At 45.8% G+C, this 15,965-nt stretch overlaps 1 protein-coding gene across 9 annotated transcripts in view; it reads right to left on the bottom strand.

Moving 5' to 3' along the window:
- Nucleotides 1-15,965, bottom strand: part of LOC122549654 (thyroid hormone receptor beta) — a 184,317-nt gene that overhangs the window by 8,657 nt on the left and 159,695 nt on the right. For all 9 annotated transcript variants that reach the window (XM_087986904.1, XM_043689449.2, XM_087986903.1 and 6 more), the window contains 4 exons: nucleotides 9,148-9,295; nucleotides 8,440-8,645; nucleotides 5,773-5,919; nucleotides 3,291-3,549 (listed from right to left, as the gene is read on the bottom strand). In XM_087986904.1, coding sequence (XP_087843030.1) covers nucleotides 3,291-3,549; nucleotides 5,773-5,919; nucleotides 8,440-8,645; nucleotides 9,148-9,295 — 760 coding nt within the window. The remainder of the gene's footprint in view (nucleotides 1-3,290; nucleotides 3,550-5,772; nucleotides 5,920-8,439; nucleotides 8,646-9,147; nucleotides 9,296-15,965) is intronic.

The raw sequence follows: 15,965 nt of genomic DNA on the forward strand, positions 1-15,965 counted from the left end.
TCCTCCCAATAGTCCAAAGATGCGCTGTTTACGTGGATTGGCCATGGGAAATATAGGGGCCTGGGTCTGGACGGGATGCTCTTTAGAATGTCAGTGTGGACTCAATGGGCTGAATGACCTGATCCACACTGTAGGGATTCTATGATAAAGAAGTAATATATTTAAGAATGTCAACTTCTATCTCTATTAAAAATCAGTTGTGAAACCAATGTGCCCTTAGAATCTCTTGCTTTTTGTTTCCCTCTTGCCAGTGTACTTTGCAAGCTATTCATGGTTGACAGTGACTAACATGGTGCAGGCTCCACTTTAAATATGCACCAAGGGCAGAAATCCCAGAATGGCAGAGCAATGACAAATGCTACTACAATCATTGGTAAGCAAACCGCAGTGTGAGGGTAGGACCACAGAGAACTCGTGCATACAGCATGAGGTTAGCTGAGGACAATTGTGAGAGACAATTCACTAGAGCTCAGAGAGAGAAACCTTCCAGCTAACCCCCTGAAGTCAGCAGTCAGCCACTGCTAACATTCAGTATATCCGCAACTCACACTCTTAACAATCCTGAAACCTTGATGTCCAAATTTCATAGTATCCAGTACATCAACTATTCAAATATGACAAGCTCATTACCTAATCATATAGCAACTGACATTTCTCTTCCTTCTTGAATCAGTGTAGAACTAGCAGGCATAGGTGTACCTGTGTCTCCTGAGCCCTCTGGAGAAGATGGTGCTGTGAATCATTGCGTTGGTAGTGAATGAGGTTATTGCAACCAACATCATTGAAGTTATCTAGGTTAATGGCATATTTCTGCTTTATGCATCTTTTAAAATTCCATTACACTCTTATCCCCAGGCTACAGACATTATAACTGTGACTCCTCACTTTCCAACCAATTCACTATCTACCATTGCACTGAGCAATATCATGAATAAATTTCAGTGCTGGTGCAATTCTCGGTATGTAGATAGTGCTTTTCCAATGATTTGGCTGATTAATTCAAATACAGGGTCCTCTGACTGTTTGTAATAGGAAGAATACAAGATATACTTAACGAACCCTGGCTTACAAAACCTAAAAGAAATGCTTACTGTTAAATGCACTTTCATAATTAAGGAGGAAATAATCCTGAGTGTGCCCATAGCTACACTGATGCCCATCTTAAGATAATCAGAAAAGCTCATCATATGTTTCTTTACCATTCTAGAAATCACATGAATAGGAAATGTTCCCTGCAATCAAAAGCAATATGTCTGCACTAGTTTTGAGTTACCTGGTAGCATGAGAGGTTATTGCTCCCTTTGTTTTCTCTATGGCAACGCCTCAGCCAATCAAAGTCGACTTAGCAACTAACCAGCATTCTTTCCTGCTGGTGCATAAATTGCTGTTATGGTTTGCAATTGGCGTTCTTGCATTTGTGTAGATGAACGCAAACCATAAAGTCTTAGCAATGTATCTCTCCTTCCAGCAAGATTTAAACTGAAATTCTCTGACATGTTCTTGTCTTTTCCCATCACAACTGACTAGTCACATGATTTTATCTTTAATTTCAAACACACTTTAAAAATATTGTTCCTGGTATAATGGATCAGACCAAAACCCCTTAAAATACTTTAAGGAGATAGCCTCGACCCTAATTTCTCTTATTTAGAAGCAACTGTAAGGCGTGGCGTTCCAGATAGGATTTGATTGGTCAAACTATGAGGCTGTAAGCAAAACACACTTTATTCTTACACTACAATTAAAATACAGACAAAATAATTTTTCAAAAATTGGCTTAACTGTAACTCTATCGAAATGCTTAACAAAATAATATTTGTCAATTACTACTGATTAGCTGTTCCAATATAACAGTCTCTCATAAACAATCTTGGCAAAGGCAAACCTGTGACTTCCAAAATTCTAACTTCACCAAATGAAAGCAAAGCCTGCAAACTGTGGCTCTGTGTGAGCTTAACTCCACCCACTCATGCTTCTTCTGTCTCCTTTGGAAAAAATAACCCAACTAGGTTCTTACACTGCTGGGCACACAGCAGGGAACACTTGCTTTCAAGAGGAGCAGGACAGAACAAGTCCCTTTTACAGGCCTATCACAACTCACTGGAATGTGAACGTTGTTGGTAAGACCAGAATTTATTGTTCATTCCCAATTGTCTTTGAGAAAGTGACATTCCATGTAATGTAGATACTCCCAGTGTTTTCGTAGGAGGTTGATATGACTGAATAGCTTGCTGATGAAGTTCGAAGGGCCATAGAGAGTCAACTACATCGTTAGAATTAAATGGAGGCTAGATCAGATAAGAATAGCAGGTCTCTACCTGAAGGACAGCTGTTTTACGATGATTATTTATAAGATGAAGTGTTTATTCTGGATTTATGATGTATTTAAAGTAAAATTCCATTTTGATTTGAACTCTCGTCTCAGAGGGCTAGTCTGGGTCTCTGGAATACAAGTCTATTAAAATTAACATGGTGCTCCTACTCTGTTTTCTTTACTGATTGACTGAAATGCTCCTTTACATCTTGTCTCATTTAAACAGCTTACAGATCATTCATTGCACAACAATTAATCAAATGTTCTATTTGTGCTTGGAACATCTGTATTATTTTCTGTGCCCACCACATTTCACATAGTTCAATAAAATACTTGGCTGTTTTTCAGCTTTGCAAGGACAGTACCAGCAAAGAGAACTTATTTAGTCCTCCCCCTCATCACTCCCAAAATTTGAACCAATCTTTTGTACACTTCTAATATTCTTCTATTTTACACAAAGTTTAATTTCTTCTTTGGCTGAATATTAATGAAGATTTGTCGGAATATAATTCTCTGTAACACCAATATCAAATTTCTTTCGTTGTCACAATATCATAAATTATCTGGAAAATGGCACATGTAACATGAGACCAGAATGATTAAAAATGTCACACTACATCAAAGGCCAGATCACTGACAGTAAAAGCTTGGCCAGATTTATGAAATTTAATGCTGAAATTGTAAATGATAATCCAATGTTTAGGCAGATAATCTCAGCATTTTTCATTGAGTTATAACCTGCCTGTACCAGGTTGATGGAGAGAGACTACATTTGCACTATTATTTAGTTTGCTACTTTTGTTCAGTTAAGAAACTAAACAAAGGATAAATCCTCTAACTCTAAGCATTCAGTGACTGTCAGAGTTCTGCAGGAACACCTACATCATGGTTGAATTATTGCAGGGAACTCTGAAGGTACAAATCCATTTGGAAAAAAAAAATATTTTATGTAACACAACAGAAAATGTCATTATACCTGAAGACATCAAAAGCACAGCCTGGAGCAGAGCCACTTCACTGTCATCCAAGTTGAATGCAGACAAAGATATTCCCAGATCAAAAATTGCATCTGATACAACACCAAGGCCTCCATTTTTTAACTGTTCTCTTTTGACAGCTATTTCTCCATTCAAAGTTAAAGTCTCACTTTCAGGATCATAGCGGACAGCTGCCCTCAGGGACATGATTTCCATACAACAGCCTTTCAGAAGGACTATCTGGTCTTCACATGGTAGCTAGAAAATAAAACAAAGCAATCAGTGCACAACATAAAATGGCAGTTTTATTTGAAAACCGATGGCAGTTTGCATTCTACATTTAATTAATAATATTTGTTTTGTAATTTTTTTACAAAACAATGTCAGAAAAACATAATGCTCGCAGAATTAATTTCCTGCCAAAATATTTCAAGGGAAATCACACTCAAGGTTTGTATCAAAAGATTCAATGAAAATGAAGAACAGCATAGCAGAAGCAGTACTAAACATGGCATAAAACGTGGTGTCAATCTGCTGAAGCTACAACACAGGGACTTTTGCATGCCAGAGTGGTAGCATCATACAATAGACAGGGCAGAGTGATCCCACAACCAACATTTCAAATCTAATTCTGCCGTCTTGCCACATCCAGTGGTGAACTGTGGTGGAAAATTAAACAAGAGACTTTACTATTTGAGGTGAATGGTGATTGAACTGGTGAAGGTCATTGATGAAGCAGTTGAAAATGGTTGCATCTAGGAGACAATCCTGAGGAACTAGAGTTTCATGTGGTCTACCTCTAAACCAGATAGGTCCAGGTTCAAGTCTCATCAGCTCCAGAAATGTGTAATCACATCTCTAAACAGATTGATTAGAAAATATCTACCCTGAGGAGCTCTTGCAGAGATGTCCTGAAGCAGAGATGGCTGACCTCCAACAACCACAACTATCTTCCTTTGTGCCAGGTATGACTCATCCAGCTGAGAGTTTAGATTTCCCTTGAGTCTAGTTTGCTTGAGATTCAGTCTACAACCAGTACAGCTCAAACTTTAACTCTATAGATGCTGGTTGGGGTCCTGCTGGGTCATTGTTGTTCTCTCTGTCAGAACAGACTCTGTGAGCAATAGCGAATCCAACATGATCAAAGGGTTGGAGGAGTCTAAATACGCAGCCTGTAAAGATGACCACTTCAACCTACCTTAGCTGCATCCCCACTGATCTGGAGATTGATTTTGGTCAACTCTGAACCAATGAGGCTGGAAGGGTGATCATTTAGAACTGCCCAAGCTCTGACTAGTTTACTTTGATACTATTCATTATTGAATCATCTGGACTAAGTTTATCATTGAATGTCCACTCAGGAATTCTCCTGGATAGTCATGTGGCATTATAAACAGCGTATGTTTCAGAAGATCAGATATGGACAAGCTGCACTTGAATGGGACCAGACGTCCAAAATCAGTTATTTCAGTATAAAACTGGTGTCTGGACACTCTTGGCAGATGACCAAACATTTGGTCAAGAAGATATGTTTAAGTGGTTCCTTAAAGGAGAAAAGCAGGATTGTGAGACTCAGTGGATTAAGGAGCTGCATCAGCAGCTAAAACCACTGTCACTAATAGTGATATGAGTAAAACCAGGGAATGCTAAAGACCAGGAATAGTACTGTGCGGTTAACTTGGAGGGATATGAAGCTAGTGGAGATTAAAGATAGACAAAGGCGAGGTAGTGGAGGATTTGGACAGATGGGTATGAAGTTTAACACGAAGGCATTGCTCATCCAGTGTGGATTAATGAGTTCAAGGATGTGGGTGAACATCATTATTTGCAAGTTAGAACATGGGATCACAGAGTTTTGAATTATGTCAAGATTATGTAGATACTAGAATTTGGAAGGCCACCCATAAATGCATTGAAACAATCAGGTCTAGAGGTAACAAGGACAAGGAGAAGGGTTTCAGCAACAATGAGCTGAGATAATGGCGGTGTCAGGCAATGTTAGGATTTGGGAATGGTTGTTTTAATGATAGTGCAGATAGGTCATTGAAAACTCATTTCAGAATCACATGCTACATCAACTTTGTGACAGTTTGGTTTGTGATCAGAATCAAAGACAATGGGTTTGCTCTTGCCAAATAATTAATTGGAGGGACTTTTTGCTGGTCCAGTACTGGATGTCAGACAACAGTGAAGAGGTGGTGATGGGCTTCAGCTGTGTGATATTTGAAAGTCGCCATGCTTTTGGATGATGTCACTAAGGACCAGTATAGATGGGAAATAGTTGTGAATCGGTACTATGAACACAAGAGATAACAGTGTGAGAATGGAAAGAGTACCAGTCGAGTGAACCTGTGCCTATAGTTAGATCGATAGCAGTGGAACCAGATCAGTGCAGTTCCTCCCAGTTGGTTAACAATGGAGAAAAGAGATTCAAATAGTCCATTAACACAGGTATCATAAATAAGGAAACAAAAATCCTACCTCACAGAACATTGGTAGCTTTTTGGCAAAATCCACTACCCTTGTAATTGCGGGTGTGATAATTTTTGTAAACTCACTGAACGCTTCCAGGTCTACCTTGCTCCCTTCAGGTGCATTCACTATTGGTGCTTGCCCAATATCTTCAGGCTAGAGATTGTAAAAAAAACAGATGTAATTGCTTCATGAATTGATTTATGCTGGTCCCTTTCTCAATATTGCTATGTTGTCCTATTATTATGGCAACAATTAATATTAATATTTATCAATGCATTTAACATTACTTTTGTCAATTCACCATCAACTACATTTTCAAATGTCAGCTTCATCCCATACATCTTTCACAGGATGTTAACTTGCCAGGGATCTGATTCCAGGGATCCTGGGTGCCATTTGCTCATATGGCTTTGGGTTAACTCATCGGGCTCTTGGGAGAAAAGAGGAAGTCTATTAGGCCTACAAAGCCAGTCTCTTTTAAATGGATTGTGGTTGTCAGATCCATCTAAGTCTGTACGTTCTTTATTTTAGGAGCCTGCAAGCCAGGCTCTGGCCAAAAAATATCACTTGTGATTCATCCACTGATAAAATCCATCTCAGCTGAAATTGTAATTAAAGCTGCTGCATTACTTCAGTGATTTTGTGCTGCATATGGGAATTCCTGAGTTTGTGAATAAATTAATGCTTTACCTGCAGTGTTGAATCAAATCCTTGAGTAAAGTAACAAAATCATGCAGGAGTCATGGTCAAAACAAATTAATGATTGGGAAAGTCCATGCAAATTGGGAAATGAAAAGGAACTTCTTGTAACGACAGCATGGAGCAGTGAGAGAAGTTGGAGAAGTGTCTGTACTGACAGCATAGAGGTGAAGGAGAGAATGTGACAATGAAAAGGAAGAGGAAAGGATGACAATTAGTTGGAATGATTGTTCAGGTAATTCCCCCCCCCCACCCCCACACTCCCCATTGAATATGGATAAACCTGTATATCACTTTAAAAAGGCTGAGTATGATACCAAGAGTTCATATACAGGGTTAAATGATTGTGAATTAATGATTCCAAATATGATCCAAAAGAATCCGATCCCAGTAATTTGTCCACTCTGACTCCAGAGAAATTTGCAATCCTGGAACAATATTTTGCATGAGATCAGTTAATGAAGTATGTTGGCGTATTGTGTCTATTCAGCCATCTGTTTACAAGTGCAGTGAATCCCCATATTAAGGTGCCTCATACAGAATTGTTTCACATCATGGATTATAATAAGGCTTCTGTGTGCATTTTGCATTGGGATTTCTGCATTAGTGCCATTTCTGGCCAGAGCCAATATAGTGTCACGCGTCCTCATTTTGGTGTCATTGTGGAAATGCCACTCCTGTTCCCTGGTGTGCTCATGCTCACCATAGCCACTTTCCACCTTGGCCCTCCCACCTGCACTCTACCTTCTTCATCCTCTCTCACAGCAAATGCTTTGTAGAGGGAAGTGGTGAGCGGGAGATGATGGCAAACAGAAGGAAAATGCTTAGTGGGAGAAGCCAGGGAATAAGGACAGAGTTGATGAGATGGAACGTAAGTAGATGGTTTTTTTAAAAGATCCATTCATGGGATGAGGGCATCACTGGCTAGGCCATAATTTATTGTCTATCCAAGAGGGCATTTAAATCACACTTCTGTGGATCTGGAGTCAAATGGAGTGTGGATCAGGTAAGAACTGCAGTTTTCTTCCTTAAAGGACATTTGTGAATAAGATTGGTTTTTCCAACAATTAACATTTATCTCAATGGTCATCATTAGATTCTTAATTCCAGATTTTTAGTGGGGTTTGATCTCAAATTCCATCATCTGCTGTGACGGGATTCGAACCTGGATGGCCAGAACCGGGGTCTCTGGATGAACAGTCTAGCAATAATACTCCACCCCATATTACTTTTAAACATATTTCATTTGGATCTTAAAATTGATCTTATTTTGAAAAATATTCCTTTAAGATGGAATTTAAATTTAAGAATGTACAAGATTAAACTTACATGGTATAAGGTTTGTAAGAGATGAGAAACTTCTTTCAAAACTTAATTACAGCTATTACATTGGTTGTAATTACTTGAAGTTGCTTCACTTAAATGTACACTCATCAGGACACAACAACAATGCTAACCGAGAAAGCACTGCACAGGTAGGCAGTTGTTAAGATGAGTTGGATAAATAATGAGAAAATTGAAGGGGAGACTGATTGTTCAGCCTAAGATGTCAAATGTCATGTTATAATTCTGACATGTCTCTTTGTATAATGTTACATGATCTTATCTCTGCTTTGGTAATAATAAACCATCATTGCTTATGATTTTCTGCTATAATGGACTAAAACTGGCACCTTCAACTTGTTATCTCATAATGGCTATCACAATTACGAGTCGGAACTATGTGAATGCAAAAAGTACATTAACAAGTATTTTCATATTAACTGTTTTAAGTGTCTTAGTACTGAGGAATGTTTTCAGATTCTCACAGATTCTCTATTTATCTGTGAAAATTGTTTCTTTTTCAAAACATTTGGAAAGAAAGTTGATAACCAAAACATTTGCAAAATATAAAACAGCAAGGGACACTTCTTATTTCATGGAATACTGGGAATTAACACATTCTAATTTTTCATCAGCTGCTTAGCAACTTGCCAGGAATTTTCTCTTCTGTTTCCAGTGATTTCCTTGAGCATTCGTGCCCATGTGGGCTTCCGTCACGGTTCTGATAAGTTCCCACTCCTCATCTGTCGGCTCAGGTTTGTTTATAAGTGCCTTTGTCAGTTCCTCTCGACGTCTCTTTTCCCTGTTTTCCTCTATTAGTTTGCGTTTTGCTAACCGTTTGCCATCATCCAACACCACTAATTACACAAAGAAACAAAGCAATCAAACGACCACGCTTTCTTTTTTACATTTTATGATCACTATTCTCCTGAGCATCTCTACATAAACATTAGTACAATTATGCTATTGATGCCAGTTTAACAGGATCCCTCAGCCTTGACTGGGTGATTTCAGGAATTTTTTGAAACATTTCTTTGAAGGACATGAATTACCAAGCTTTTATAATTAAAAACTGTAGCTGTCTGAAATAAAATAAAACAGAAGCGGAACCCCTTCACCATCATATTTGCCAATCTGTCTGTTTTACATGCAATTTTTACCTCCTCAGCATTTCAAATATTCTATGCACTACGGTTTGGAAGAGAATTTTAAGGATTAAGTTCTTTAGTTGTAACTGATCTGTAAACATCTTGTGGAATGGTGTACAGCAACGATGTTAGGGGAAAGGGAACTGAAAGAAGTTATTTCGAAAAATAGAAAGCAGAAAATAACTAAAAAATCAGTAGGAAAGCTGCTTACAGTCAGTTGCCATGCCAACTGCAATGCACTTTCTGAACCGGCATTCCTGACATTGATTTCTTGTTACTTTGTCGATGATGCATTTTCCTTCATATTTACAACTGTAGGCTGGATGAAGGTTTTTCTGTATGGTTCTCCTGAAAAAGCCCTAAAGAAAAACATGAGGATTTAGAAGGTACCCATTCCTTTAATCCTCAAAATATTTTGTGGCATTACAGCTGAAATATAGACAGAGAGTAGTATTCAACAATTTTTCCGGACCACTACTGTTTCAACTCTCTTGGAATGTATTTGAAAGGTTACAAATTAACTCAAGAATTGATGACAGCAAGAGGATTATGGGTGTTATTTGGGGATGGATCTTCTGCTCACCTATTGTAGGCCCAGCGTCATTTCTGAGATCGCCTGCTTCCCTATGCTCTCAACTGACAAGTGTCGCAGTGATGTGCTGTGAAACCAGAGGCACTAGGTCATCAATTGGTGTTTATGATACCCACCTTGAAAAGATTGTCCAATGATCTCCACATCTTTTCGGAGTGGGCATTTGAGGCGCAGTGGTATTGTCCCTACCTCTGAACCAGGAAACCTGGGTTCAAGTCCTCAGATCAGGCTATATTTTCTTAGCAAAGTAGCTCAAATCGGAATTTTCATTAGGTGCTGTGGGGCAACAGCAGCAGCAGAATTGTATTCAACCTGTAACCTTAAGACATGGTATATCACCCACTGTATCATTACTATCAAGCCAACCCTAGTTCAGTGAAGAGCACAGGAGGACATGCTAGAAACAAGACCAGGCATATCGACAAATGAGGTGTAAAACAGGTGAAGATAGAACACAGGACCACAAGAGGAGGCAGAGGCTCCACATCTATTTCCATCCTCAATAACGGGGTAGACCAAGCACATCAATTCAAAAGATAAAACTGAAGCATTTACTTCATCTTCAGCCAGAACTGCTGAATCGTTGATTCATCTTCGCCACATCCCGAGGCCCCAGAATCACAGATAGAGGGATCTCAATCAAATTTGATTGACTCTATTGCATTATAGCATAAATTCTAAATGAGGAAGGATTGTACCTTAAAACACGTACATCAAAATTCCTGTCTTGTGACATTCTGGAAATAAAGGTATATGCCTCATCTTCAGTCATTCTGTAATGGAGTTAGTGTAGTCACTCATGGACTCCAATGACTGTAATCAATAACTACACTTAGAGTCACAGAGTCATAGAGATGTACAGCATGGAAACAGACCTGTCAGTCAAATTCGTCCATGTTGTCCAGACATCCTAAATTAATCCAGTCCCATTTGTCAGCATCTGGCCCTTATCTCTCCAAATCCTTCCTATTCATGTACCCATCCAAATGCCTTTTAAATGTTGTAATTGTGCCAGCTTCCATCATTTCCTCTGGCAGCTCAATCCATATACACACCACCCTGTGCGTGAAAACGTTGCCCCTTAGGTCTCTTTCAAATCCTTCTTCTCTCACCTTAAACAATGCCCTCCAGTTTTGGACCCCCCTACCCTGGGAAAAAGACATTGGCTATTCACCTGATCTCTACCCTCATGATTTTATAAACTTCTATAAGGTCACCCTTCAGCCTCTGATGATCCAGGGAAAATAACGCCAGCCAATTCAGCCTCTCCCTATAGCTCAAACCCTGGCAACATCCTTGTTTATCTTTTCTGCACACTTTCAAGTTTCATAACATCGTTCTTATCGCAGGGAGACCACAATTGAATGCAGTATTTCAAAAGTGGCCTAACCAATGTCCAATACAGCTGCAACATGACCTCCCAACTCCTACATTCCAATAAAGGCAAGTGCATCAAACGTTTTCTTCAACACCCTGTCTACCTGCAACTCCACCTTCAAGGAACTGTGAACCTGCATCTCAAGGTCTCTTTGTTCGCCAACATTCCCCAGTACAAGACCTGCCCTGATTTGGTTTACCAAAACGCAACACCTCACATCTTTCTAAATTAAATTCTCTCTGCCACTCCTTGTACCATCTGATCAAATTCCTGTTGTACGTTGCGATAACCTTCTGCATTGTCCAATTTTGGTCTCATCTACACACTTACTAACAATTCCTCCTATATTCACATCCAAATCATTGATACAAGTGACAGAAAGCAGTGGACCCAGCACTGATCCTTGCAGTACACCGTTGTTCACAGAACCCCAGTCTGAAAAACAATCCTCCACCATCACCCTCTGACTTTTATCTTCAAGCCTATTTTGTATCCAAATGGCTAGCTCTCTCTGGATTCCATTTGATCTAACTTTGCTAACCAATCTACCACACAGAACCTTGTTGAACGCCAGGCTGAAGTCCATATAGACAACATCCACCATTCTGCCTTCAGCAATTTTCCTTGTCACATCAGTTGTGTGTGTGTGTAATAAACAGTAACATCAGTAAACATAGAACTATAAAGACCATGTCTGTTCATTTTTACATATGTTTAATTGTGGACGGTAATGAGAAAAGAACTGCGTAATACCAAGGATTGCTGGAGGATTGCTGCATGTTTCGAAAGCACTTCAGTTTATCTCAGCTCTTTCACAGTCGGCCTGTTGAAATTGGAAAATGAGTACGCTTCACATGGTCAGAAGGAGAGATCCCACCTTCCTCATTCCTGAAGAAGGGCTTATGCCCGAAACGTCGATTCTCCTGCTCCTTGCATGTGCCTGACCTGCTGCGCTTTTCCAGCAACACATTTTTCAGATCCCATCCAAAGTGAGACTCAGCCGAGTGAGTATGTGGTTCAGTGAATTTGGAGGAGAAAGTGAGGGCTGCAGATGCTGGATATCAGAGCTGAAAATAGGTGGAGGGAGATCAAGGTGAGGGTGATAGGCCGGAGTGGGGTGGGGGTGGAGAGGTCAGGAAGATGATTGTAGGTTAGGAAGGCGGTGCTGAGTTCGAGGGATTTGACTGAGACAAGGTGGGGGGAGGGGAAATGAGGAAACTGGAGAAATCTGAGTTCATCCCTTGTGGTTGGAGGGTTCCCAGGCAGAAGATGAGGCGCTCTTCCTCCAACCGTCGTGTTGCCATGGTCTGGCGATGGAGGAGTCCAAGGACCTGCATGTCCTTGGTGGAGTGGGAGGGGGAGTTAAAGTGTTGGGCTACGGGGTAGTTGGGTTGGTTGGTCCGGGTGTCCCAGAGGTGTTCTCTGAAACGTTCCGCAAGGAGGCGGCCTATCTCCCCAATATAGAGGAGGCCGCATCGGGTGCAGCGGATGCAATAGATGATGTGTGTGGAGGTGCAGGTGAATCTGTGGCGGATATGGAAGTGTCCCTTGGGTCCTTGGAGGGAAGTAAGGGGGGAGGTGTGGGCGCAAGTTTTGCATTTCTTGCGGTTGCAGGGGAAGCTGCCGGGAGTGGAGGTTGGGTTGGTGGGGGGTGTGGACCTGACGAGGAAGTCACGGAGGGAGTGGTCTTTTCGGAACGCTGATAGGGGAGGGGAGGGAAATATATCACTGGTGGTGGGGTCCGTTTGGAAGTGGCAGAAATGACTGCGGATGATACGTTGTACATGGAGGTTGGTGGGGTGGTAGGTGAGGACCAGTGGGGTTCTGCCCTGGTGGCGGTTGGAGGGGCGGGGCTCAAGGGCGGAGGAGCGGGAAGTGGAAGAGATGCGGTGGAGGGCATCGTCGACTACGTCTGGCGGGAAATTGCGGTCCTTGAAGAAGGAGGCCATCTGGGTTGTACGGTTTTAGAACTGGTCCTCTGGGGAGCAGATGCGGCGGAGACGAAGGAATTGGGAATATGGGATGGCGTTTTTACAGGGGGCAGGGTGGGAGGAGGTGTAGTCTAGGTAGCTGTGGGAGTCGGTCGGTTTATAGTAAATGTCCATGTCGATTCGGTCACCCGAGATAGAAATGGAAAGGTCTAGGAAGGGGAGGGAGGAGTCTGAGACGGTCCAGGTGAATTTGAGGTCGGGGTGGAAGGTGTTGGTAAAGTGGATGAACTGTTCAACCTCCTCGTGGGAGCACGAGGCAGCGCCGATACAGTCATCGATGTAGCGGAGGAAAAGGTGGGGGGTGGGGCCGGTGTAGCTGCGGAAGATGGACTGTTCCACATATCCTACGAAGAGGCAGGCATAGCTGGGGCCCATGCGGGTGCCCATGGCTACTCCTTTGGTTTGGTGTACCCTAAACCCCCCCTTCCCCAGATAATCTCTCCAACATTGTTCTGTACAGGGCAGAGGTGAAACTTGTCAAAAGGTTGCAGTAAAACGGTGTGTGTGTGTGTGCGCGTGCGCGCTATTTGGAGATTACCCCACAAAGGCAGTAGCAGCAGCAGTCTTGTTGTTAGTGTACAGTCCTGCTGCCCCGGAGGGGGGACGGGGCAGTGCTGGATGAGGATGGGGGGGGGGCGGGCAGGAGGCAGAGGGGCGGTGTTGGATAGGGTTAGGGCGGGGGGTGTTGAGGGGTGGGTGGAGGGGTTGGACCGTTGAGGAGCGGGGGCAGTGTTGGACAGGGGATGGTGTTGGGGAGCTGGGGGGTGGTGTTGGACAGGGTTGGGTGGGTGGTGGTGTTGGGGGCAGGGAGCAGTGTTGGACAGGGGCAGGAGGGAGTGGTGTTAGGAGAGGGACGGTGTTGCATGGGGGTGGTGTGGGAGGGGGTCGTTTTAGGACCGGGCGTGGGACAGTGTTGGGGGCGGTGTTGCACGGTGGTGGGGGTGGGGGGGCAGAGCGGCATTGGGGGCAGTGTTGCACAGTGTTGGGGTGGGGGGGTGGTGTTGCACAGTGTTGGGTTGGGGGGCGGTGTTGCATGGTGTTGGGGTTGGGAGCGGTATTGGGGGCAGGGGACAGTGTTGCACGGTGTTGGGTTGGGGGTTGGTGTTAAACGGTGGTGGGATGGGGGTTGGTGTTAAACGGTGTTGGGGTTGGGGGGCTGTGTTGCACGGTGTTGAGATGGGGGGGCGGTGTTGCACGGTGATGGGGTTGGGGGGGTGGTGTTGCACGGTGATGGGGTTGGGGGGGTGGTGTTGCACGGTGATGGGGTTGGGGGAGTGGTGTTGCACGGTGTTGGGGGTGGGGGGCGATGTTGCACAGTGTTGGGGTTGGGGGAGCGATGTTGCACGGTGGTGGCGCTGCACGGTGGTGGGGTTGGGGGAGTGGTGTTGCACGGTGTTGGGGGTGGGGGGCGATGTTGCACAGTGTTGGGGTTGGGGGAGCGATGTTGCACGGTGGTGGGGTTGGGGGGGCGGTGTTGCACGGTGTTGGGGTTGGGGGGGTGGTGTTGCACGGTGTTGGGGTTGGGGGGGTGGTGTTGCACGGTGTTGGGGTTGGGGGGGCGGTGTTGCACGGTGTTGGGGTTGGGGGGGCGGTGTTGCACGGTGTTGGGGTTGGGGGGGCTGTGTTGCACTGTGTTGGGGCGGGGGGGATGGTGTTGGGGTGGGGGGACAGTGTTGGGGGCGGGGGGCGGTGTTGCAGGCGGGGAGTGGTGTTGGGGGTGCCGACGCACGGTGTTGGGGGCGGGAGGACAGTTTTGGGGGCGGGGCAAGTGTTGGGGGTGCCGGGGGTGGTATTGCACGGTGTTAGGGATGGGGGGACAGTGTTGGGGGTGGGGAGCCATGTTGGGGGAGGGTGGGGCAGTGTTGTACTATGTTGGGCGTGGGGGACAGTGTTGGGGGCGGGGAGCGGTTTTGGGGAAGCGTGGGCGGTGTTGCACGGTTGGGGGTGGGGGACCCTGTTGGGGTAGGGGAGCGGTGTTGGAGTGTGGGGGGTGGTGTTGGGGTGCGGGGGACAGTGCTGGGGGCAGGGAGCGGTGTTGGGGGTGGGGGGACGGTTTTGGGGGCGGGGAACGGTGTTGGGGGCGAGAGCGGTGTTAGGTGCGGGGAGTGATGTTGGGGGTAGGGCGACAGTGTTGGGGCGGGGAACGGTGTTGGTGGGCGTAGGCGGTGTTGGGGTGTGGGGGGGGCGGTGTTGGGGTGTGGGGGGCGGTGTTGGGGTGTGGGGGGGGCGGTGTTGGGGTGTGGGGGGGGCGGTGTTGGGGTGTGGGGGGCGGTGTTGGGGTGTGGGGGGGCGGTGTTGGGGTGTGGGGGGGGCGGTGTTGGGGTGTGGGGGGGCGGTGTTGGGGTGTGGGGGGGGCGGTGTTGGGGTGTGGGGGGCGGTGTTGGGGTGTGGGGGGGCGGTGTTGGGGTGTGGGGGGGGCGGTGTTGGGGTGTGGGGGGCGGTGTTGGGGTGTGGGGGGGCGGTGTTGGGGTGTGGGGGGGGCGGTGTTGGAGTGTGGGGGGGCGGTGTTGGGGTGTGGGGGGGGCGGTGTTGGGGTGTGGGGGGGCGGTGTTGGGGTGTGGGGGGGGGCGGTGTTGGGGTGTGGGGGGCGGTGTTGGGGTGTGGGGGGGCGGTGTTGGGGTGTGGGGGGGCGGAGTTGGGGTGTGGGGGGCGGTGTTGGGGTGTGGGGGGGGGCGGTGTTGGGGTGTGGGGGGGGGCGGTGTTGGGGTGTGGGGGGGCGGTGTTGGGGTGTGGGGGGGTGGTGTTGGGGTGTGGGGGGGTGGTGTTGGGGTGTGGGGGGGCGGTGTTGGGGTGTGGGGGGGGCGGTGTTGGGGTGTGGGGGGGCGGTGTTGGGGTGTGGGGGGGGCGGTGTTGGGGTGTGGGGGGGCGGTGTTGGGGTGTGGGGGGGGCGGTGTTGGGGTGTGGGGGTTCGGTGTTGGGGTGTGGGGGGGTGGTGTTGGGCGGTATTGGGGTGTGGGGGGGGCGGTGTTGGGGTGTGGGGGTTCGGTGTTGGGGTGTGGGGGGGCGGTGTTGGGGTGTGGGGGGGCGGTGTTGGGGTGTGGTGGTTCGGTGTTGGGGTCTGGGGGTTC

Source organism: Chiloscyllium plagiosum, unplaced genomic scaffold (genome assembly GCF_037043375.1).
Source record: "Chiloscyllium plagiosum isolate Xiang-an unplaced genomic scaffold, Cpla_swu_hap1 HiC_scaffold_5, whole genome shotgun sequence".
NCBI lineage: Eukaryota > Metazoa > Chordata > Chondrichthyes > Orectolobiformes > Hemiscylliidae > Chiloscyllium > Chiloscyllium plagiosum.